This window comes from Limanda limanda, chromosome 13 (assembly GCF_963576545.1).
Source record: "Limanda limanda chromosome 13, fLimLim1.1, whole genome shotgun sequence".
NCBI classification, from domain to species: Eukaryota; Metazoa; Chordata; class Actinopteri; order Pleuronectiformes; family Pleuronectidae; genus Limanda; species Limanda limanda.
In genome coordinates this window covers 12,506,687-12,531,179 of record NC_083648.1, presented here as the reverse complement: position 1 = coordinate 12,531,179, position 24,493 = coordinate 12,506,687, and the positions used below count along the sequence as shown (strand labels likewise).

The following is a 24,493-nucleotide window of genomic DNA, read 5'->3' as shown; positions in this document are numbered from 1 at the left end:
GGAATATTTATCAGAAATAAGTGGAGTAGACGTAATTGCATCACAAGCTATTGAACTTCCTCAACACACAACACTGCAGCCCCATTTGTCTGAGCGATAGATGTAGCTGTATCAAATGTGCTTAAAAACGTATACGGACATCTGGAAATATCCCACGTTTATTCATCCAACATTGGGGGTTAAAATGTTTATATTTCATGTCATATCCTGTTTCCTATTAATTCCTTAAAAGCCTTTTGAGAATATTAATTAAAATAAAGTGAAAATTGGCACCTGTTTTGTCTTTCAGAGTTCGGAAATTTGTGCTATCCAAGCTTGGATGGCCTGCCGTTAAACATCCCAATCTCATCTTTCTTATCTATTTCAGAATGTCATCAGAGGATAAGACTGTGGAGCCCTCTGACCAGGGACCCTCACCGCCCTCCAGCTGTGTAGGGGCCACGTCCACAGAAAGTCCTGCCCACTCAGACAAGCGACCACGTGGCAGGCCACGCAAGGATGCTGCTGCCATCCTCCCCCAGGTGCCACCCTCATCCACGCCGAAGAACAGAAAGAAGTAAGTTTTTTCCTCAACATGCAAATAAATAATTTCGTAATTTTATAAAGTAGCGTTCCTTTTCAATACTTGAATTGGATACAATCAAAATTTGGAATGAATACAGTATTATTCATCCATTATGTATACTGCTTATACAATGAGGGCCACTGCGGGAGGTGGAGCCAATGTCAGCTGACATTGGGTGAGAGGCGTGGTCAATATTATCCCTGAAATACAATTTCTTCTACTTACCGTTGTCAAGCCCATTGTACTCTACAACATTAAGTATCACATTTAATTTGAATCCAAAGCAACAATATTGCAAAGAGGCTTTGTAACCCTTTTTATCTCAAGGAATTAAACCATACGATGGATTAAATGAAATACAAATGTTACAATTCTATAACCTTTATAAAAAAAAAATCCAAAATACATTACAACACCTTGTCCTGTGTTATTGATTATTAATAGTGTTATATCTCTAATAAATATCTATTATCATTTAAATCAATGGATATCACATTATAATGTGATGTGTCGAAATGAGGAAATCCCTGCTTGCTGCGTGCAGAGGAAAAGAGAAAAATGACTGTCCTAATATTGGAAAGATATTCACAGAATTTTGAGAAACACTAGCACAGAAATATCTTGTGACGTATTGTACAAGATGTCTGGCTTCTTTGTTACTCCCTTAGCAACATATAATGCAGCTTAGAGCTGCTCTGTAATAAAATGCCCGCAAGGTTCTTAACTCTCTCCCTAGTCTCTCCTCTCAATCAATCTTAATACCCTGCTCCCAATGGATCATTTAATCTGCAAGCATCCAGATGATGCGTTAATGCCACAAGGATGACCTGGGACAGACTTGAATTGTTTCATGTTGATGAACAGGTCAAGATCACACCAGCCGTTCATGTTCTGCTCTTGCTGTTGTATTATTTGTTTTAATGGTCAATGTTTTCAAATTGAGACTGTAGTTGTTTTTGTGAGATCATTATAAATCCATCAGATTTGACTGGATTTGAACCACTGAACCCTTTGAAAATAGTCCCTTAACTGTCTCAACAAAGATCAGCGCTTTGTAGATGGACTTCATCCTGTAACGCCAATTACAATCACCCTTATGTGTAATCGCACTATTGTTCGTAAAAGCAATAGGTTAGTGAAAGCCCCTGTTTTAAAAGATTAGGAACAAAACTACTATTTAAGTGACCCATAGTGGCTCAACCACAAATGTTCTCTCTATCTTGTGGTCAGACCAACTGGCTGCCTCTTCTAATGAATACAAGCAATATGTATAAATAAATATTAAAATTACAAATGCTAAGTGTTGAAAAGCCAGTATCCTTGTGACAAAAGAGGACGTGTCAGAAATCACTGTTGTAGACCGGGTTGTTAGTATTTACTTGATTTGCCCACGCTCCATCTGCTAGTCAGTCCATGCAAGAATGATAGTGATCCGTGTCAGGTTTTCCAGGCAGCACTTTGCTAGCTGGGACTACTTACCATAGCATTATTTTCACCTTTTCTCTTTTTTTCCTCTCTCCCTCTGGTGGGACTGTGAGGGGGATAACTTGTGCATGGTATGGGGTTGAATGTTAGTCTTGTGCATTTGTCAGTATTATCACTGGCTGTCTTGGTGCTGAAATTCGATTCCTTTAGCTTAGTTATATATAATTACATTTGAATCCTGTGTTGTAGGCTATGTAAAGAGGTCACCACCAACTAGTTTGTCTGTACACACTAGATTGTGGTAAGAGATTGAAAATGTCACACACAGTTTAGTTGTGCGTTGATTTCTGGAATTGAAACCTAATTAAACATCATCAATTATAGCCTGTAAAAGTGCTAGAGAAGGTGTGGAACGGAATATGGCTGAAATATGTAAATGGTCTGTTATTCTACACATTTAGCTTGCTCCTGGTACATGGCTTCATTGGACCACGTCTATGACCTTGTGCTTGTCAGATGAAGTGTAGTTTGGAAATGTATATAATTGCCATCTTTTTGCCTGTGGAATGTCCCAGTTCCTTCTCTCATAAGCAGTCATACATTGAACAAAGAAATTCGCTACGAGAAAATGAAGTTGGAATTGATTTTTAGTTATTTTATATTCAGCATTTACTACTATGAAACTGTTGCTGTTTTTGATTCTCTAGCTTGTAAGTGCAGATGCTATAATCATCTAAGTTGTTGTTTCTCTTGGTGTGTTCTAATAATTCATTCAGTCATCAATTTGAATTTTTCATTGTGGGGAAAAATCTGGTTCCTCATGAGTATTTTGTGTATGTTTTAGATTTTGTTTAATAAATGCAAGTGTTATTTGAAAGTATAGTATGAAAGCCTGTATTTGGCTCATCAGTTACTGTGTGGACCTAAACGCCATCAAAAAAAGTTCTCTGTCAAAACTTGGTTGCTCCCACCTTACTAAGATGTAAAAGTTTGATTTGAGCTGAGAGGTAATTTTATTTTACCAGAGGCCTCTACTCTTATTTTTGTCTTTTGTGGTTTTTTAGGTTTCTCCTTATCTTGACATGGAAGTCATTTAGAGGGAGGAGTTGATTTGGCATCCAGCCATTTGTGATTTCTCTCTCCAGTGGCAGGGGAAATGTAGCCCAACCCCCTGAGAAAGCTTCCGTTCGTGGAAGAGAAGTGCATGTGCTGGTGTGTGTGTGTGGGTTGGTGGGTGTGTGTGTGTATCTGTACTGACACACAGGTAGATGGTTGAATATGTTGGTTGTCTGACTTCCTGACGGAGCATATTCAGTCACTGAATGGCTTTTTTTTTTATTTTATCTTGCTTTAAGGCACTGGTGACATCTTCTAAAGAGAAGAGAGGGAAGTGGGGAGGGGAGAGCCAAGATGACATTTAACTTGGCACTCAACAGAGCGGATCTTGAAAGAAGTAGTAATGACATATGAGAAGGGATATCCCAATTGGGTTTTATTGCTTCCGCTTTTAATCCTTGTTGTTAAATAATCAGCATTTGCTGGAAAAACAAACCAACTGTCCAACAAAATAGACGGGGGTGAAAACAACATAGTTAACAATGGTGTAAAAATAATTCTATGATGCTTATACTGTATTATTGGTTTTGTCCAAAGCTTTAGTGATTATAAACACAGTCGCTAATAATTGCTCAAATAACCCTGAGGAAATGTTTGTAGAAAATCCCAAACGTGACGCATGCACATCCATTATTAGATTATTTTTAGTGTCTTAAATAACCAAGCTATTATTACATAATACACGAAGTCTGCATTCTAATTTGAAATTTAGTTTGAGCATGTTTAGCTTGATTCTAATGAGTCGTCATCCCTCAAGGGACACGATAAAGTTGCAGTGAAGACCAACACACGCATCACAATGCTGGTGTATGAGCAGTGGTACATTTGTGAATGACGTTACAAAAATGCCAACGGTGCCTCTTATTTCTGATTCACTCTTGACCTGAATTTAATAGAGCAGAGTTATCCAGATCAGCCATCCTCCGTCTTTAAAGTTGATGTACCACCAGTCTAAATTGACTGGTAGTACACCCCCCCCCCCCCCCAAACCCCCAAGCTACCACCCATCTTACCCTGCCCAGCAGTTTGTATCCCTCCATTAAAAATCAGGGATAGCTGTGACTTTATTTAACTAATTCATTACCGCTTCGCCATCCCTTCTCTTGAGGCGAACCCATACACTCCTGTCTCCTGCTTTTCACTGCCTCTGTTAATTCGTCTTGTCTTTTCCTCAATTTAGGGGTCGCACCAGAGGAAGGCTTGCCGTAGACGAGGAAGACAGTATGGACGGGACTGAGATCACGGAGTCCATAGGCACTCAGGACACAGGTGAGACTTTGCAGATCCATCACGCACACGCCGGTTGGTACTGACGTAAGACTTGAGCATCCAGGCGGCCTCATGCAGAATGCTTCAGAGCATATTTCAGCAAAGGCAGAGGGTTCTACCTCTCCTGGAGAAGGATGGATGAGAGCTTTTTCTTGGCACCTCATGCTTCTACTTCAGTGCTATAATTGAAAGGGTTTAACTTGAGCTGTGAAGCTGCAGTGGGTGTGTGGATTTTTTTTTCCTCCCCTTACTGCTTCCATCTCTCCTCCTGCTCCGAGATTGGCATTGAGGTGCAGTGGGAAAGAGCCCAAGGCTAATGCCCTCTAAAAGCTTTTTAAAATCCCATCAGTCTCTCTAGACCCATTTATGTGCTTTTTTTATGTGTGTACATCACATCATGTGACCATGCCTACCATTCTTATACATCTCAGTGCTTGCTCTGTTGCTGTGCTGGAGATATTGTGGGGGGGACGGGGGGGGATAACATTCTGCCAGTGGCTACTCTTTCTTCTATTAGCTGTAGTTTACCTTACACCAACAACACGCAATTTTTATTTAAAACATATGATAAAAAAATCCAAAATAAAGGCCAGAGGATGCTCTTGGTTTTCACTCCATATCTCCTCCCCAGCTTAACTTATAGACCGGTGGTTACCTCAGCGGCTTTCTCTGCCTTTAGGCTTTTTGCTAAACTAAATCTACAATTCTATACCATCCCGGTAAAGTGATATGTGTGCAGCTGAGGGGAAGCAGACTACATCTGTTTTCTGAAAAGGTCAAGACATGAGCTAAATTAAGTTATACTGTTACCTCGGATTTGTGTCAATTAGACAACATAAAGATTTATATTTGACACCATTCCTAACAGCATAGTGAAACATTTCATAGGTATATTTGGTTAGGACGTAATGAGCTTGAATTTGTCCTAGTGTTATTCCATTGGATGACACAGAATTATTGTGGTATTAGCCTAATTACATTACGTTAATAAAACATTTCCAGGGCCCAAAGTCCCTGTGAGACTTACTTTTGGGAGTCGTTTTGTGTGATGCAGACACAGTGAACTTTGTCTTTTTTTTTTTTTATAATTTACACCAAAAGCCCTCATGATAGCAACAAAATTGGGCTCTGTTGTAATACATGCAAAATTTCCCCCATTAATATTAAACCCTACTTCCTGAGACATTTTGTCAGCCATTATTCTGTTGTTGTTGGTATTCTGTACAGGAGCTTGATGTTCCCAGTGGGTTTACTGTAATCAGTGCTTGAGCATATGGTCCCCATATTTTAAGATCCATTTCACTAATAATGGCCTGTTTTTTTGACCTGGAGCAAACTGACTAGAATGCAGCCACTTTCCCCTATGACAGCTTGTATTAGTCAGACAGAGCATGCTGTTTTTACAGTTATAATTGGCGATGAATTAAAGAGCAATTGAGTGTTTAATGGGCCGGAAAACTCACAAATACAATAGATAGATGCAATGCTCCTTAAATATATAATATGCAACAACCCTTCATAAAAATGTTTAAAAAACAACTCGGATCTATGTTTTATATGTTGTTGACCTGTGTACTTACATTATCAAACATGTTTCCCACTATGTTTAAATCCAGAGAACTCACACCCTAACCCAATTTATATGAGGTAACGGGTCTTTTTATTTGGGGTTCCTTTTCGTTGTCCTGTATCCGCTTTACTTGTGGCTTTGCCCGTCCGTGTTATATCTCCCCAGGCAACGTATGACGTCAGAAAGTTTAAGTTAAGTTCCTTACCCTGTTTGTATTAGTCACCCATAATGTATTGTCAGGTAGATTTTCATCAGCAATGGTGGTGAAACCCACCGCTCCCCTGATCCCACGTTGCTTCACGACGTCATCAAACTAGGTCTTTTGTCAATATTTTGATTGAGAGACCCCTAGCAACTCAAGTAACATATTGAATGTTTATTTCTTTAATGACTTACTGATTATTTCATTTGTTTGTTATCATCAGAAACACAAATCCTGCCAGTGGAGGCCGTGGAAGTGGTGACCGGTGAGGTGCCAGAGCAGGACGATCCCTCTTGCCCTCTGGTCCAGAGCCCTCCAGCTGAGAATTCAGCAGGACCATCTGTCCCAGGAAGTAGAGAAGTCAAAAGCAGGTTAGAAACACTAAACTTCCCCTGGATCATCATTGTTTGAGAACTAAAGAATACTGTGTTTTAGGTCATTTGTTTTTAAAAAGTGGGACAGATGACACCTCAGAAAACTAATGTGGTTTGACAGTGTTTTGATCTAGAAAATATAAATATAGCTGTACATTTTAATGGTAAGATTGTAAGGTGGCACATAACCTCTCGACCAGAGTGGAGCGTGACAAATTCAGGCCTTTAGAGGTTAACCTGCAAGGAGAGAAGGCAACTTGTGCTAGCACTGCTAATGTTAAAAACACTCGATATGACATAATTCACCAGTAAAAGCTGTGTTCTTGTTTACATTTGTCAATTTTCCAGGTGTTATATTTGATATTGCTAAACTAGTCCAAATATACATTTGATATTTAAATGAAATTGAAATTAGTTTTTAGGCACAGCCTTGGTCGACATGTGGTGCACTTGAATGCAATTATGCATTTGTATTCTGCTATGTGACAAGTGTGTTTGCCTTGCTGTGTGCACATGCATGGATGGATCAAATCTGCTGGTTAAGGCTGCACTCTCCTCCCAGGCGTCACTCTGTTAAAGGTTATAATCCATCTTCTGGACTGTCTCTGCTATTGATGTTAGTGATGGAGGGTAGAGCAGCAGCATCTCTGGGGAGCTTATTAACAGGGCCATCTCATCGCTTAACAATGTGATAAATATTTTCCCTTTTTTATATTTCTTAACTTCCAATCTCTTGGCTACCATTATTATATTGTTTTGTTTATTTACCATTCTCCAAAATATCTTTCTAAAATGGACTCTGCAACATTTCTAAAACAACTTCAGTTTTCTGTTTTCAACTCAAAAGTCTTGCACAAAAAATAATGCTGAATTAAACATTGTTTAAATTAAGCACCTTTTTCAGAACAAAGGAATCATGTGTTCGTATTTATGGTTCTCCCAGACAGTCCCATTGCCAGAAAAAGAAGGCCCTAATTAAGGGTGACACACATGGCACTGTCTTAACTCACAGTACTTATATATAATTAAAACCCCCCCACCACCCATTTTCTTTGTTTCAGTGAGCGTCTCTGTGCCTTCTGTTACTGCGGTGGCCATAGCCTGCTGGGTCAGGGGGATCTGCAAGTATTCAGTACCACGCCTCAGCTTGAAGCACTATTCATCCAGAAGGGTGGAGGAGGCTCGACAAGTGATAGCAGTGATGGTGATAAAACCACTCAGCCAAAAATGGCTGGAGAGACCACCTCAGGACAGATGGAAAAGACAAAGTAAGTAGGCCTGGCTGACGGTGTTTAAACAAATGGCTTGGATGTCAGTGTTGGTCAGAACTGCAATTTCATCTGTGATGTCACGCTGTTCAAAGTTAATGATCTGCATAGAAATGGAATTTGCCTCATTTCATTGATTGGTCAGCTTGAGCCTTTTTACACAATGAACATAGGTTGGGAAATAACAGACGCTGTTGTAGGTCAAATTTACTTTGGACTTTTATGTTGGAAAAACCTTTACTTCCTACACATTCGACCATACACTCAAAGAACCATGCGCACAAACACACACATAGATCGCACAAGCCAAAGGGTATCCCTCAGTTAGCATGTTGTGTTGTCATTTTTTATTGAAGATTAGATCAATTTGCCTTGAAGCCATACTATCCGTCAGTGCCCTGAGGCTGAGGGATGCCACATCAGGTGTGTGCGTGTGTCTGCGAGTGTGAGAGCATTCACATGCACACATGCCATGCCAACAAAGGACCCTCCCTGGACACTTTTTGGTCAGCTGCCTAATTTGTTTTGGTCCTTTGGAACCAATTGGGTGCCTCTCTGGGTTCCCTGTGAAATAATGTAATGGACGTTGTGAGCGGTATGGGTCTGGCACAATGCCAAACCAGTGGCTGTTTATGTGTGTTGTAGCTGTGTGATTGGTCATTGGGGCCAGCCCTCGGTTGTGCCACGCAGGGGAGTAGGGAGCCCAGGGCAGGAGGATAAATTGTATATTGATTTGTCAGAGAAGCAGCGTTGGGTGAGGGGAACTGTGGAAACGTGAGGAGGTGGAAAAAGATCATTTTGTAACCTGTGTTAAAACTTTGGCTGTAAACAATAATATGACACGGCTGTTTGTCATGTCTGTGCCACCATGCGTCCAGAAGCCAGTGTCTTGATTTTGGCCATTGGTTTGTTTACTGGAACTTAGGTTCTTTTTAAATGCTAATGCTCCCTCTCCACATTTTCCGCATGCTATGTGGCTCACTAGTTCAAGCCAGGGACTCAGAGAAACACATCCCTTTGAACAGATTTTAAGAGACAGAACAGCCAGCCTCTTGTGCGGACCCAAAACAAGAAGGCCCTCTTCCTCCTCCTCCTCCTCCTCCTCGTCCTCCTCTCCCTCCTCCCCCACAGCTTTTTATTTGCTCTCTAACATTTTCCCCCAGCTCATTCTCTCTGTCTACATCTCATTGCTTTTGAAAAACACATCGTCCTCTAGCTTTTATGTCTCTGTTTTCGATTCATTTTTAAGTTGACTCAGGCGGATTCTCTATCTTAGCAAATCTTCTAGCTGTTCTCTTTTAAAAACTAATCTGTGCTGGCATGCTTTCTTTGCTAACTTTTTCCTTTGTTCCAGTGTGTCTGAAAGCTGCGAGGAGGAACCAGACCCAGCCAGTCGATGTTGGGATGAATTGTCTCATGTTGGCCTTCCACAAGATCTTAAGGTCCAGTCTGTCTTTGAGTCAGGTAAGACGCTGACAATTTTATTGGAGAGTTAATATTTAGATATTAAGGTGTCATCTTTAAGTGCTCAATATGTTCATTTGAATTAATATACATTTTATCAAAATTTCAGGGCAATGCTGGGCACATCAGAGTTGTGCCTTGTGGTCCGAAGGTGTTTGTGAGGGCGAGGGACAATCTCTGCTTAATGTGGACAGAGCCATTGACTCAGGGAGCACAAAGGTGAGTCAGGGAAGACCATCCATGGACTAATAGGTGTTAACACCATCTTAATGTGTTGGGGCGGCAGGGGAGGGTCTGCGTCAGTGAGGCACAGCAAAGCTGATGGATCAGACTGGCTGGTAAAGGTCGGCCCGGCAGCGTGGATCTCTCAGCTGTGAAATGGAAAAGGTCATGCCACTCAAAAGGGCTGAGCTCTCATGGCAGCTTAGCTCCTAGCGTTAGCAGTGGCACAGCTCACAGCTCTCCGATTGCGTTTGCAGCCCAGTGGTCTCGTAGCCCATCAGCAAGTCTTCCCCTTGAACTCATAAGTGGCTGTTTGTGCACACCTGTAGAACTGAGGAATAGGAAGTGTGTGGCAGGAGCTTGACGTCAACTTTTTAAGGCAGGTTTCACATGACTATGATCAAAAGTTAATTGTCCAGGTAAAATCAACAAACTGTTTTTTTCATTTTGTTTACAAATGCCAAATACACCATTGAGACAAACAAATGGTTGAGTGCATCCAAACTGTGTCAACAAAGACAGTAAATACTTTAATTTATGAATTTTATTCAAGTGGCTTCAGTTTGACTGTTCTGTAAAATTTCACTCAGAAATTGCATTATAAACCTTAACCTTTAAATTATTTATGAGTGAGGTTTATTATTTATTTATTTACATTTGAGCCGTTACGGTCCTGTTAACCACCTCTTCATTTGATCATGAGTATTTTGTAAAATATGTTTCAATATGAGTTCTATAATAAACAGTTGATCATTCATATTTAATAATAATGATTTTAATATTACTGCAATGAGGTGCATGTGATAAATAAATGGTACAGGCACTCTTAATAGCCACAACTGTGCGTAATAGTCGCATGAGAAAATAAAGAATATTTGTCCTAGCGGAGAGCAGACATGTTTGACTTATTTTGTGATTTCTCTGTTTCTGCAGCACTGTGCATACTGTAAGCGCCTTGGAGCATCCATCAAGTGCTGTGCTGAAGGATGTGCTCAACATTACCATTACCCCTGTGCAGGGGCAGCTGGGACATTTCAGGATATCGGGAGTCTCTCGCTCCTCTGCCCAGAACACATTGAATTGGCCATTGACAAATGTAAGTTGGGTACAGTAAATTGTATTCAAAAAGTAAGGTTAATATATCTTGGAGATTAGAATTTTTGTAATTTTATCAACTGCTTGTTCTCTAACAAGTTTGCCTCCCTTATTTTCCTGACTCAAAGGTGTTTCTTAAATTGTCTTCCCCATAGTTGTAGATGATTCAAGTTGCGCACTATGCGATAGCCCAGGGGACTTACTGGACCAGCTCTTCTGCACCAGTTGTGGTCAGCATTACCATGGAATGTGCCTGGATATGGCCGTGACCCCTCTGCGGAGGGCAGGTTGGCAGTGTCCCGAGTGCAAGATCTGCCAGACCTGCAAGTAAGTCATCCCCTGACACCCGATATTACGCATCCTGTACTCCACATTTGTGTCCTTTTCTATCTTTATTTTTTATCCACTTACTATAGCTACTAGGCATGGTTACCACTGGTAGTTTTTATAAGTTTGTGAATGACCAACTTCATGTTGCAACTTGAAGCTCAGTCTTATAATCTTTGAACTTCTTTAAAATTTGCTCCATTCAACTTTCAGTTTCATATTCACATAGAAACCCTAGTAATTGTTGTTATATCGTGTTATTACTGGAGGGTGTTTTGTCAATAATTAGTTGTGGTTCATTATATATTGTCTCAAAATATAAAGGATGAGATGGAAATTTAGAGACTGTCTCAAAATTGTCTGAAGACTTTATACTGAGCATCACCAATTATTTTATAATTCTATTGTGGTTATACCGATATTCATTATTATCTGTATTAAGAGGCAGTGAAAATAATTAATATATATATATATATATTTAAAAAAAAAAATTATATAGCCAGTGTTGGCCAGGGAAATGCGATTTGTGTGTTTACCGTCAAGTTCTCTTTTTATTTCTTCCAATTCCTCAGCCTTACTCATTCCCAACCCTGCAATTAGAGAAGCAGCACCCCCACACAACATGACGCACAGCTACATGCCCTGAGCTTCTGTATAACAGCGAGGCAAATATTTTATCATACTCACATTTCTGCAGCAGCAAGCATTACTTTGTTTGTGTTAAATCATGGTACAACAACATTCCACCCCCCCTTTCTAATAAAGAACAATTAAAGTGACAATATCCCCTTATTAACTCTGCAATCAAGCTGTGTTTACCAACACAAACATTCAACTGGTGTATAAAACAGCAAAACTAAGGAAGAGACTCATTCACAGTTTAGAGGTAAATCCCACTGATGCCTCTGAGCTGCGGGTTACTGAATACCAACTTTTCTCTGTAATTAGTAGTAGACATTATGTATAAAATTGTCACAATAATTAGAGACAAATAAACGAAACTTAACTAATTAAATGAGCCCCTGTAATGTTCCCAGATCAAACATGTTGCATGTTCTTGTCTACACATTACTAGAGAGTCTCATCTTCTGTATATATGTTTATCAACATTGGGTAGTCAGTTGTCAAGGGCCAGTCGGTGTGCTCAGCCAGGCGTTTAACTTCTCTGGTAAAAGTAGTGGTTTTATTCAGAATGACTAATGTTTGTTTCAGTTAAATAATATGTCAGTTTTGGAAAGGAATAGATTCAACCTAATAATTGTTTCTCAATTGTCCCCCAAAAACCTTCTTAGTTACTTTTGGCTGATTTATGCGTTAATTGATGCGTTAATTTATCCATAACATAATGGCTGATCAGGTATCTATAGAAACAACAGATGTGAGCACAATAACGACAACTTCTCATAGAATATGCACAGTGTTCGTAAGCCTGGGTTGTGCCTTTAATTTGCAGTATATCAAATGTCCTTTACTGGCTCTTTTCTTACAACCTTTTCTCTCTCTTTGCAGCAACCCAGGAGAGGACACTAAAATGCTGGTGTGTGACATGTGTGACAAAGGCTACCATACCTTCTGTCTGCAACCTGCCATGGACTCGCTTCCCACCAATGGATGGAGGTGTAAGGTAGGAAAGACCTCATGCTGATGCTGAATTTAAAAAAGGGTTGCTCTGGTTGGCATGTAGGAATATTGAGTTCAGTAGTATCAGTTACTGAGACATAAAGCTGAGGATGCTTGGGGTAATTTAGAAACGATTAGATAAATATATATGCGTTAATCTGAAACATTTAGCTATGAGCTAATTTCCATTTGTACTTGAAACATGTGAACAAGTTAGAGAATGATAAACAGTTAAATTCAGTTGAACTATTCAAAATATGAATATCTGCTGGGAATGAGTAATATGTCTTCCATCCATGTAAGTATGAGTTGTTGGTATATATATATGTGCGTCCTGTAGTTAAGAAGTGATTCATACAGCTGGATTTTAAAAGGCATCGGTTGGCGTCGGTGCTCTAAGATAACATAGTTTGTGTACATGCGTGTGAACGTTTATCACCCGCAACCCTCAAAGCAGCCTCAGCCTCCAGCAGCGCAAATGGCGAGCTTGTCACTTTGGCAGCTGGTTAACCCACCACCCAATTTTTCTGCAGTGGTCACAGGAAGCCACAGCAAGTAGAGGCAGCAGGTGATGAAAGGTCTTCACGCTTTGCTTCTATATCTGACTCAGTACAGGAGAAACACAACCCTCAGTCCCACATACAACTGTGCAGCTTGCGTCTTCCTGAGCAGCCGCTACCAACCTCTGTCTCCACTTAGACGGTGTTTTTGTTCTGAGAGCCGTTGACTTACTGAAATGGAGATCAATAAAAAATGAGTCATTGTTCCAGTTTCATTGCATGTATGAGCTCCAGAATAGCAGGCTGAAATTTGATCAAAAATGCTGCCTGCTATTTATTTGCTTGAGCCGACCTGTGGATCAGCTGCTCACAACTGTTGAGACATTTTTTAAATGTTGCAGCACCAGAGTCAACAAGTAGCAAAAATCAAAATGTAAAAAATGAATTGTGCCAAAAATGTTAAAGACGAGGCAGAGGAACATTACTATCCCAAATATGACAAACTTCCACTCAAATATGAACAGGATAAAATGATTAAGTGATGACAGGGTTAAAAAACTGATTTACTTTGACATCATAATGTTTGGAAATAACTTTCCTGTTCATTATTTAATACCATATGTCAGGAACTGAAGGGAAGATGGCAACCATATTTCCTGCAACTTACTGTAGATTGGCAGAATTTTGCTTCAGTGCTACTACTCTGACTCAAATTTAGTTGGATTGAGTCATGGTCTGAAATATATGCATCAGCCCGCTGTCGGCCTGGACCCGTTTCATGCTTATTTCCCATTTGGTTACTGAATTGCCTTATCTGTATGGCCCTCATTGGATCTGATAACTTTGAATTTCTTGGTACTGAGAAGTCTTACTTTGCTCCTCAGAACTGCAGAGTTTGCATCCAATGTGGAACACGTACCAGCGGGCAATGGCACCACAACAGCCTGCTGTGTGAGAACTGCGTACTAAACCAGGACCCTGCTTTGTGCTGTGCGACGTGTACTAGCATCCTGGACCCTGAGCATCACAAAGACCTACTGTTCTGCCACACTTGTAAAAGGTAACAAACATTTGTTTATATCTCAAATATCTATGCTGTTCCCTGGACAACACTAGGAAAACCACAACATTAAAGATCACATTATAGAATTGTCCGGTGATCTCTGTCAAACAATTCTTTATATTCCTCTGCACTCTTTTCAGATGGCTACACCTAGAGTGTGAGCGTCAGAACTCAGGCCAAGCAGATATCCACCCCAGAGAGGACTATGTCTGTTCCAACTGCAGGTCCCCTGCTGCAGAGCAGGCGCTACAGGCAGAGGATATGGATACCGGCCCAGAGCTCAGCCCGCAGCCTGCCTCCATGCACACAGACTCTGAGACTAGTCTACAACTGGCTCAAAAGCACACGGACCTAGAACCTGGCACTCAGCAGCCTCCTGAAATGCACAATGACCCCAAACCGGAGTTACTCGCTGTTCCATTGCACTCAGATCCAGAGCCGGCTCAGGCTACTGTCCAGGAGGAGAAGCTGGCTATGTCAGCCCAGGAGCCTGGTAGGTCTTTGTTCCAAAAGAGGGTTAGATTATACACAGGAAAATAACTGCTGTCATCTCTTTCCTTTTTTCTTAATCCCACCTGGTACTGAAAACTGTTTCATCAGCATTTTAATCATGTCTTGTTATTTCAAGCAGTCTAACTTTTCCAATGCATAGGAAACAATCCACAGAATCACCAGGTGATATGACTGAAAATGAAAGGCAATCTTTGTAGCTGGGGGTTCATTGACTCAGCCTCCAGGCATGCAGAAGTGGTTGAAAATTTTGGCTACACAAGACAAAACTGGGCTGAAGTGTCGGCTTTTATGAAGTTCTGAAAGTCGCAGTTGTTGCTGATAAAAGGATTATGAAGAGAGTTGTTTGGAGGCAGGCCAGAGAAAAGGTCTTTTTTTGGAGCATTTTTCGGAGGACTCCCCAATAAGCAGATGGTGTTCAACTAGCGGCAGATTAAAGCGACTGTATTGTCTTTGTAGCTCTGTGTATTGAAAACTGAAAGTACTTGTTTGTCCCTCCTTTCTCCTGGGGAAGGTAGTTTGTGATGATTGATATTTGAATTGAATCTTAACCGTTCATCTTGAGTACTACTAATATTATACAACATAACATTGGATTCTCACTTTGAGAATAGGCCGGACATATAACATAATAAGATTACATTAGATACTGAGGAGAGAAGGCTCTGTTTAACAATACATCATAATCATCTAGCAGATCGCTGTGTACACGTCTGCCTGAAACAGGTGTGGGATAGTAAATTAAGACACAACAAGTGGCGTCAGCAAGATTCAGACAGTCTTGGATTCAGTGACTTTGAAGAAGTATGCTGTTAAAAGTGACCCTGCCTTAAAACCTCGTTTTCAAATCAGAAACCGTTTTTATCGGCTCGATTGTAAACTCTTTTCTATTTCTTTGTCGTGTGTGCATTTCTAGATTAAGAACATTTTTGCAAGGATGCACCTATCCAGTTTGGCTTGCTGGCGCTTGCGACCCAACTATTTGAGTTAAAATCTGAGCAATATGGCAGTAACACCCCACAGTAAACTCCTCCTTAACTTGATCCAGTTCTGTTTCTGCTCGTCACTGGGTTTCTGCTTGTTGCAAGCCTTACCAGCACATTGAGTCACCTGATGCTGCTACTTGTTGTCTGGAGTTCAGGGCTGCACCTCCACTCTGGTTCATGTGAGGTCTGCCAGCAGCGGAATGAAGTATCAGGGAAATAAAAAGTGAGATAGGGATGCCAGTGGAAGCTTGGCTGCCCACTCTCGTCTAGCCAGCCGACTCCAGTGGCACGAGAAAATAGGTTGGAGTAGCATGATGGTGATGATATCAGATCTCCTGTCTGCAAACCTGCCTTGGAGCTACACTGGCTCATTCATGACTGCTCGCACAGCTTGCCTGCTCCACTCACAATACACATGTGTTCTCATTTTACTAGCTGTGTCCTGTGGCCATTAGCCACCCCATCATCGGATGTAACTTGTAGGGGAATGTTGTTTTGTTTGTTAAGAGAGTGAACATGTCCTCAGTGCATTGATTTTAAGAGGCGCTTCGCAATATACGTTTCTGCAGGTTGTAGCCTTAGACTACAGCTTGAAACTCACTTAAAAAATATATATATATTTACACACATTTCAACTACACTTGAAGCCGAGCCTATAAAAAAGGCAATAATACCTCAACCTATTCCACAAACTTTAAACACATAGATGAGCAACAATTTCAACTACTCCCATCCACAACTTCACTATTAATCTCACAGCGAACAAGCTTAACTGAAGATGTCTGTTAGCTGTTAGCTTGATATGTTGTGTAAACTTATAGCTAGAGGGTGAGGCAGCAGCTGCCCCCCCTGTAGAAGCGTTACCTGCAGGCGATTAATCCACACTGGTGACTGATGTCTGTGTTCTTCATTCAACTTCATTCAAATGTTATTGAATGTTGTCATGTCAGGAATATTATCTAATTGGTTTTCATTTTAGATCTGTTTCTAGAGACATATTAATTGAGTTTATATACAGTTGTACAATTATATTTATTCTAACACTCCCTCCTCCTAATAATAATAATACAAATCCAATACAATTCTGAATAAGGTGTACTGTATTGATAAGATAAGGTTTATAGAACATATGTATAGATCCTCACAGAACAACCAATTAGTCACTACTGTAATTTCAACGTCAGCCATCGAGAAACTATTGAAACATCTTCAACATGTTAACATTTGAATGATCAGATAATGCCCTGGATCAATGGACTATGCATTTACACCATTAGACCAATCAGATTAAACCCCATTTAGCCATCATCTGCCCTCAGATAAATTAGTGTCAGTTTAATGATGACTGAAGTTATCTAGCACGATATCTGAGGAAGAAACAGGAAATATATAGGCACTTAACCTTTCCTCATAGAGTGCAGGCTTCGACTTGACTTAAGACCTCTGCTGTAGTAGTCAAAGGCGAGTATTTATCTAAACCATCACTGTATTCACTGTAGGAGATACATGTATAGGAAGCGGGGTGTTAATATGAATGAGAACGTGTGTTCAGCTTGGTCAATAGTTGAAGGCAGGAGATGGTTGGAAGCCCATCTCCTAATTGACTTTCTGGCATCGGCACCGGATGAGCACCTGCAAGCTGCACAGTCATGAGCCTAGAGCACACAGACCCTGGGATGTTGGTTGTCATGGTTACTCCCTTCCCTGGCAGAGATGCTTAGCAGGTGCATGTGTGTGTCAGGATCACTGTGACATGGGAACTTGTGGATTGAAATGGAGGGTGCCTCGTTAATACTAGGCTATCTGTACTGTCAGAGGCATTCTGGCAGAATATTGGCTCGAAGTGTGGGTGCCTGATAGCCAGGAATGACTACTTCTATTCATACCAGACTAGTCAAATGCAGTGATGCCTTTTGATACAAAACCAAATGGAGAGAGAGATAGGATAGGAGACACTACAAAAACAAAGGGAAAGAAAGAGAGAGGGTGGGAATCATTAGATTAATATCAAATGTTGCCGGATACAAGCGTGTCCCGTTTTTTTTAATTCAGGATTGTGACTGCTTGTAACTCGAAAGCCACCCCCTCTAGTAACACTTCTGTCACTTCAGTTTCAAGGCTCATGCAATAGCTCATTAAGTCAGTACATCAAAATTAATGTTACATCCCCATACAAGATGTCGTGGGAGGAGATATAAAGGGATATATTTCCTGGCACTAATATAGTCATATAAAACTGCTGTGTCAGTTTATTGGCTCTGAATATCTGATCTGTTGATCCGCAACAAATGGTTTGATGTTTCAGCCTTTTCACTGAAAAAAGCTTTGGGGTTTTACCTAGAAGGAGAAGACGCTCACATTTTCCCCATAACTTAAGATGTGAATCAAATCTCTTTTTACCTTTTATGGAACCAATGGGCTGAGCTGAAATGGCTTGTCTATTAATCAATTAGTGAATGAAAAGAGAAGCAATCAACTACTGATACTTTATGATCAATTATGTATTAATTTTTAAGCAGAAATGGGGAAAGGGTTTCACAAATTAGCCGATGGTTTAATAAACACATTATTTGAGTAACATGATTCAGTAAATCATCAACCCCCTCCCTATATGTGTGACTGCTAGGCATCCAAGCCTAACATTTCTATCTGGTCTATTTCCTTTTATTTGTGATTACCTTTCCGTATTAATGTGTTCACAATTCCTCCAGACTTTTTACTTGCAAACATTCATATTTTAATATATAATCTCTTTTTAAATTAATCTTCATTCCTTTAGAAGTCTCAGTTGACGCAGACGCTGAAAAGCAGGTTACTGAACCTTCTGTCAACGAAGTCCTCACAGAATTCAAACCAGGTTTGTACACGCAGCTTTTTTATTTAGTACTTAATCTGCATTGTCAACCCCCACATCGAATTGCATTAATATAACATTTATTGCTGTTGTAAAATTCATATGATATGTAGTTCTCACAGTTTATTCATGCTGCTTAACTGCTCTGTGAACTGTTTATGGATACTGTTTAACAAGACATGGAGTCCCCCTTCAAAATCCATCTGTTTATGTAAATAACATGAACATTTCTATAGTGATGCTAATCATTTGAAATCTCGAAAACATTATATTGAATTGCACATTTACCCATGTTAAATTGTTAATCTTTCAAGGATGTGCAGAATGTGAACATGTCATGTTTTATGACTACTCTGTATCTCCTCAAACAGAAACAAAGCCAGCAGCAAGAACCCAGCTCACATCTCCAGAGAGTCCTGCTTCTTCTTCAACTCCCTGCCAGGAGTCGGAGTCTTTTCCCACCCAGCTTTCTACGGAGGCACTACAAACGCAGGATACCACGTTACAAATCATACCAGCAAAGACAGAGGTCTGCCCTGAACAGGACATGGCCAACCCCAGCACAAAGGATTTTAAGGCCATCATCTCTGCCACCAAAGAACCAAGTACTGCATCAGTACCTTTCACGGACCAACCAGTGGAAGTCTCACTACCCCAGCCTTCAAGTATGGATGTTGTCAGGACTTCTTTTCTGGAAACCGCTCCAAAAGACATTGATAAGGAGACGAGGGAGAGTATTTTTCAAAGAAACCTGGCAGAAACTGTTACGCCCTCAGCCTCGAGTACATCAGAGGAGATGGACACCACACCAGAAAGCAAGCCTAATCTCTCCTTTCCCAGCCTGTCTTCAGAGGAGAAACCTCTCAAGACATCTGTGGAGAGGTTGACTGAAATGGTTTCTTCTCCATCCCACTCCTCCCCTCTGCCTCGCGGGATTTCTCCCAGAGAACCACAGCAGGCCCCGATCCTACCTTCGCTGGGTGACCACGGCTGCGTGATGTCCACCACCACCACACTCATACCACTCACCCCAAAGATTGGAATGGGGAAGCCAGCTATCACCAAGAGGAAGTTTTCTCCTGGGAGGCCCAGAGTGAAACAGGTAGGAACTAGGACATCACATCAAAAAGGATCACTCATTCTTTTTTAGTGTCCCTGCCCAAATATTATACCCCTGGAGTGAAGGCTGATGGCCATGTTCCGAATGCGGATTTGTTTCTTTCGTTGTTTTTTCTCTGTGGTTGAAACGGCTCGTACGGTTTAGGGTGTTTTTCAGTTTTTATTTTTCAGTCTAGTGGTACAGCAGGAAAATGGCATGGAGACTTGTGCTCCCTCTCAGCTCCCTGTGCTGTCTTTTAATTGTTTGTGCACCACATAACTTGTTAGTCACAGGGTTCATACTGTATTAGGCTGAGGTATTAATTAATTCCTTTTGGAATGGTTATCTATTTATGGCTGAAACACATTTTACTGACAGTCCTCACCATATTTCACTTCAGTATGTTCATCTTAAAACCATGATACAAACATGTGCCATTTTATTGTCCCATCAAGCATGGACGTTCATCAAGTCACAGATGAAAGTGACCATTATCATCTCCATATCCCGGTCATTTCCACATTTCAACTGCAGTGGTGTGAAAATAATCCCAGCATCCGTTAAACTAATGAGTTATTATAAGACTCCCTGGCAACGATTGCAGACTCTCTGAGACAAATAATAAGGGGAAGTGAATCACACCCATGGCTATAATACATTATGAATGATGCTGGTGAGGGTAGACTAATTTAGCACGCAAAATGTATTTTTTATCCCATCACTTAAATAAACATTATATGGCTCTAGCTAATTTGTTACACAAGGCTTGAGGACATCTATTCCACAAGATTTGAATTTTGCTCCTCTTTAGTCCAGTATGCTTCTGACTTATGGGTTCATGTGCTGCTGCGCTGACGCAATTCCCCTTGTTTTGTCAACATGCCAGACATACAGTGTTTTCATGGCGAGAGGTGATGGGGCCTCCTTTTCTGCTGTAGGGTGCCATGATGCCCTGGCCGTTCTGCCATGTGAAATGCAACTAACACAACTGCTCTGTAATTTTGACTTTACATAGAATCTATTAGAAACATGCTTGTGTAACTAATTTGCATGAAAATCCTAACGATTGGCTTTAACATTGAATGTAGCCTAATAACTTTACCTATTCATATTAAGACACATCTAATGCTCTCTCATATCGTAGCTCTGCGTAGTTGGATGTGTATTGAATTGTTCCCCCATAGCTCCATCCGAAGCTCACTACATCTCTCTTAACATCTTTCTTTGTATGTTTTGTTTTTCGCTGGCTTTGTTTTTAAGTTGCTGCATTTTGTCGCCCTCCTCCCTCCCTTTCTCTCACTCTCTCACCTGCCCCCCCTTACCTCAGGGTGCATGGAGTCCCCATAGCAGTGTGAGCTCCCCCTTGTCCTGGTCGCCAGACCAGTCAGAGGGTTGGGACGTCCCAAAGACCAGACATTCCTCTGGCAGCCCCGGCTGGAGCATCAGAGTGGTAAATACTGGGGCTCACCAGAGATGGCAGGGCAGCCGCTGCCCTTTGTCAGTTCTCTGTTTACCCTAGTGACACCCACACTCCCTGAGTGTTCCTGAATGTCACTGTGATCTGTGTTGTAGTCTGCACCAACAATTACCAACACCTTAGAGCGAAGGAGAATGGTTGAGCTACTAACTTTATTAAGTGGAACTGAAAGATGTGGCTCTGATGATTATGGGTTGTGCTGGCTTCGCAGGTTAATTCAGAGATCAAGGACAAGGTGTCGTAAAATAATCCACAATCGACAAAAATGTTTGGGTAATAATTTGTTGCAGCGATACCCTGCTGCTAGAGACATTATGCTTCCGTAGTGTCCATCTGGTTTGAACTGCTCTTAGGGATTTTTTTCAAACTTGGATTCAAAGATGAACTGTTAAGATTCCATTGACAGAAGTTGTCAAGAACACCTGGAGGGACTGCTACTGCACTGGTTGGCGGAGGTATAGAACCGTAGGACAGTAGTTGTAAATTAATGTATTTGGCCCGTTCCTGTGTCAACCATGCTCTTTTGTCTCTTTTTTAACTCTAACTTAAATGAGTATTTGATTTTCTTTTGATATTGACTTAGCAAAAAGACCCTAAGAAGTTGGTTGCCATGGTAACAGTGATGTGCTGAGCAAAGCTGGGTGAGGGTTAATTTATATGCTGTTCGCAGGGGTCAAGTCTCGTTCAAACAGCATCCCACAGTCTGTGGGGAGGTGCAATAGGTGGGAATGGCCTCAGGTTAGGATCAGGGTCAAATTTGGGGTAAATGGTTCAGTTAGGCAGACATCTCCAGTCAGAAATGTGCCAAAGCCACTTTTGAACTTGCTAAGCTAAAACAATCTGCCAGAGGCATCTTCTCAACTCTTACCAGCCGTCTGGCAGAAATCGTACTGTTTATCTCAAATAACATATTTTATTAAAAGGTCCAGAATCCAGGTAATATTTTTGTCTTCCAATTGCATTTATGTTCAATTTCTATTTCTATCTATCTTCAAATATTGCAGATATCAAAAAGGTTTCAAAGCCATAGCAGTGCTGATGAATAAATCGCATATCTGTACTTGTTAGCAGCTTGTATTTACACAAACAGAGCTCCCGAATGCGACCAAAGTCTGTGAAGTGCGACACACACTTTTCCTTGGTTTGGTTGCATCGGTGCAAATTACATTCTGTCTCTGTATTTTAGTGAGTCGTGTTGCTTCCTCATCTCCTCTGCAGAGTTTACACTGACACACCCACAGGCCCCGGGCTGGCCCCGCCCTCTCGCACTCGCACACTGACAGTGAGGCAGAGATGAGAGAGAAAAGGCGCTGAACGAGTCAGTAAATGAACAGCGGCGACAAAAAGACTGAATACAGGGTTTCCTCTATGGACTGACGCTGTAAAACGATTAGCGTTGTATTCAGCAGTGATACCCAGCTCTAGTTAATAAGTTAACAATATATATGGGAACTGCCAAGAAAAGGTATAATAGGTGTATTATTGTGGTGCTGAAGGGCGCATTAAAACATTTTGGGTGCACCTAAATTATGTGCAGTTAAGTGCACCGATGCGATGTAAAAAGTTACTGGACAAACTTCCCCACAAAATGACATTGGGTTTCTAAAACTGATCCAGAAGTGGTGAACGGCTCTCCCAACAAATCATTCAAGTCTACTGAACAAACTCTGTCTTGAACGAGTGCAAGTGCAAACAAACTTTTGTAAACAACCAGAGCTTGCATCTCCTCAGTTTAGTTGGTTAGATGGGGGTTGGTCATTGTCTAATCAAATTTTGTTTCTGCATTACAGGGTCGAGGTTCGGGCTTCCCAGGGAGGAGGAGGCCCAGAGGGGCTGGTCTTTCAGGTAGACCTGGACGCGGAAGGGCCAGAGGCAAGAATGGACTGAGTCCCAGCATTAACCCTGGGGTATGTGCTTTTAGCTGGATGGCATCTGGACATCTTTAGCAAATATTAAACTGTATGCAAATCAGTGTTTGCTTCCCCTCCAGCTAATGACATGGATAATGTTAAATGTATTACGGTAATTAATGTTAAGAACAGAGAAAACTACAAGTTGCATTTTATTGTGAAGGTTGCACTTTTCCTGAGGGCTGGTTCATCAATAACTCCAGAACATGACTCAGCGGTTGTGAATAATAGATAGTAATATTAGTATGTGTGTCCTAATTAGTCATGTTAAATCATACTGTTATGCAATCACACTTATACGTTTGTGTATTTTCTTCTGTTATGCAGATCACCACAATAGAAACGGCATACCCCATGAAAGACGAGGAGGAGAATGCCATGCATAACACAGTGGTCATATTCTCCAGCAGTGACTGTTTCACACTGAAACAGGTATTTATTTATTTTTTTCTTATTTTTTTTTTTAATTCCTAAGGGTGTGCTGTTTATGTATTTCATTTAAATATGTCTCCTGAAATCTAAATCGGTGCTTAAAGACCTTTCCAACTGTAGGGAATACAATGCAATGTATAACACATTTTAATGTTTCTTACTTTCAAAATTCTGTTTATTGATCCTGAACTGAAACCCACGTTTTAGAGAAAGAAATAACTACAGTTAGAAGTTATTACAATTCATAACAAGTAACCAGGCAATTAATCAATACACCTAAGGTTTTGCTTGTCAAGGCACCTATACCCATGAATGGCTCAATTGAAACCACTTGGTGTTTAAAGGGCTGTTCTCTCTGGGTTGAAGCTGTGAATATGATTTGGGCCATAAGGTGCTTGCTCACTTATCCTGGTTTCAAAAAATCGTCTTAAAAGGCCAATGTTTCCAAAAGTATTCTGTTGTCCTTTAAGTTTGCATTTCAATGGGCTTTATTCACGTTGAAAATTGAGAGTAAAGGATGACTGCACTGTCCTTATTCACCAAGCATGTCTAGTTTAAAGAAAGCAATTTCCTTTTCTTAGTGTTCAGGATGGAAGCAAGCTGACCTTTAGATTATAGTGCCATTGGCACAAATATTTGTTATTTGAGGGTTCGCTGCCTCAGTGAGATGATTACTAATGTCTTTCTTAATTCTAGGACATGTGTGTGGTGTGTGGGAGTTTTGGCCTTGGCGCAGAAGGCCGTCTCCTGGCCTGTGCTCAGTGTGGCCAGTGCTACCATCCATTCTGCGTCGGCATAAAGGTACATTCCCTATTATTGACTCCACACATTGAGTATTTAATATAAATCCCATCCTATCCAACAAAGACTGACATACAATTGTATCATTCTTACTTTCATAGATCAATAAGGTGGTGCTGAGTAAAGGCTGGCGTTGTCTGGAGTGCACAGTGTGCGAGGCCTGTGGTCAGGCCACAGATCCTGGCCGCTTGTTGCTATGTGATGACTGTGACATCAGCTATCACACCTATTGCCTGGACCCTCCACTGCAGAACGTACCCAAGGAGAGCTGGAAGTGCAAATGGTGAGAAACTTGGTCATAATCTCAACCAAATTAATTTAGAATTAGTAAACTTTAAAAAATA

The 24,493-nt window shown here is 40.9% G+C and overlaps 1 protein-coding gene across 1 annotated transcript in view; it reads left to right on the top strand.

The window, feature by feature from the left end:
• kmt2cb (lysine (K)-specific methyltransferase 2Cb) overlaps positions 1-24,493 on the top strand; it is a 55,729-nt gene that overhangs the window by 5,717 nt on the left and 25,519 nt on the right. The window contains exons 2-19 of the mRNA XM_061084793.1: positions 368-556; positions 4,287-4,375; positions 6,371-6,518; positions 7,583-7,789; positions 9,144-9,253; positions 9,363-9,472; positions 10,409-10,571; positions 10,726-10,897; positions 12,407-12,521; positions 13,902-14,077; positions 14,221-14,573; positions 18,356-18,433; positions 18,802-19,532; positions 20,857-20,979; positions 22,797-22,913; positions 23,244-23,348; positions 24,045-24,149; positions 24,251-24,432. Coding sequence (XP_060940776.1) covers positions 369-556; positions 4,287-4,375; positions 6,371-6,518; positions 7,583-7,789; positions 9,144-9,253; positions 9,363-9,472; positions 10,409-10,571; positions 10,726-10,897; positions 12,407-12,521; positions 13,902-14,077; positions 14,221-14,573; positions 18,356-18,433; positions 18,802-19,532; positions 20,857-20,979; positions 22,797-22,913; positions 23,244-23,348; positions 24,045-24,149; positions 24,251-24,432 — 3,272 coding nt within the window. The 5' untranslated portion in view covers position 368. The remainder of the gene's footprint in view (positions 1-367; positions 557-4,286; positions 4,376-6,370; positions 6,519-7,582; positions 7,790-9,143; positions 9,254-9,362; positions 9,473-10,408; positions 10,572-10,725; positions 10,898-12,406; positions 12,522-13,901; positions 14,078-14,220; positions 14,574-18,355; positions 18,434-18,801; positions 19,533-20,856; positions 20,980-22,796; positions 22,914-23,243; positions 23,349-24,044; positions 24,150-24,250; positions 24,433-24,493) is intronic.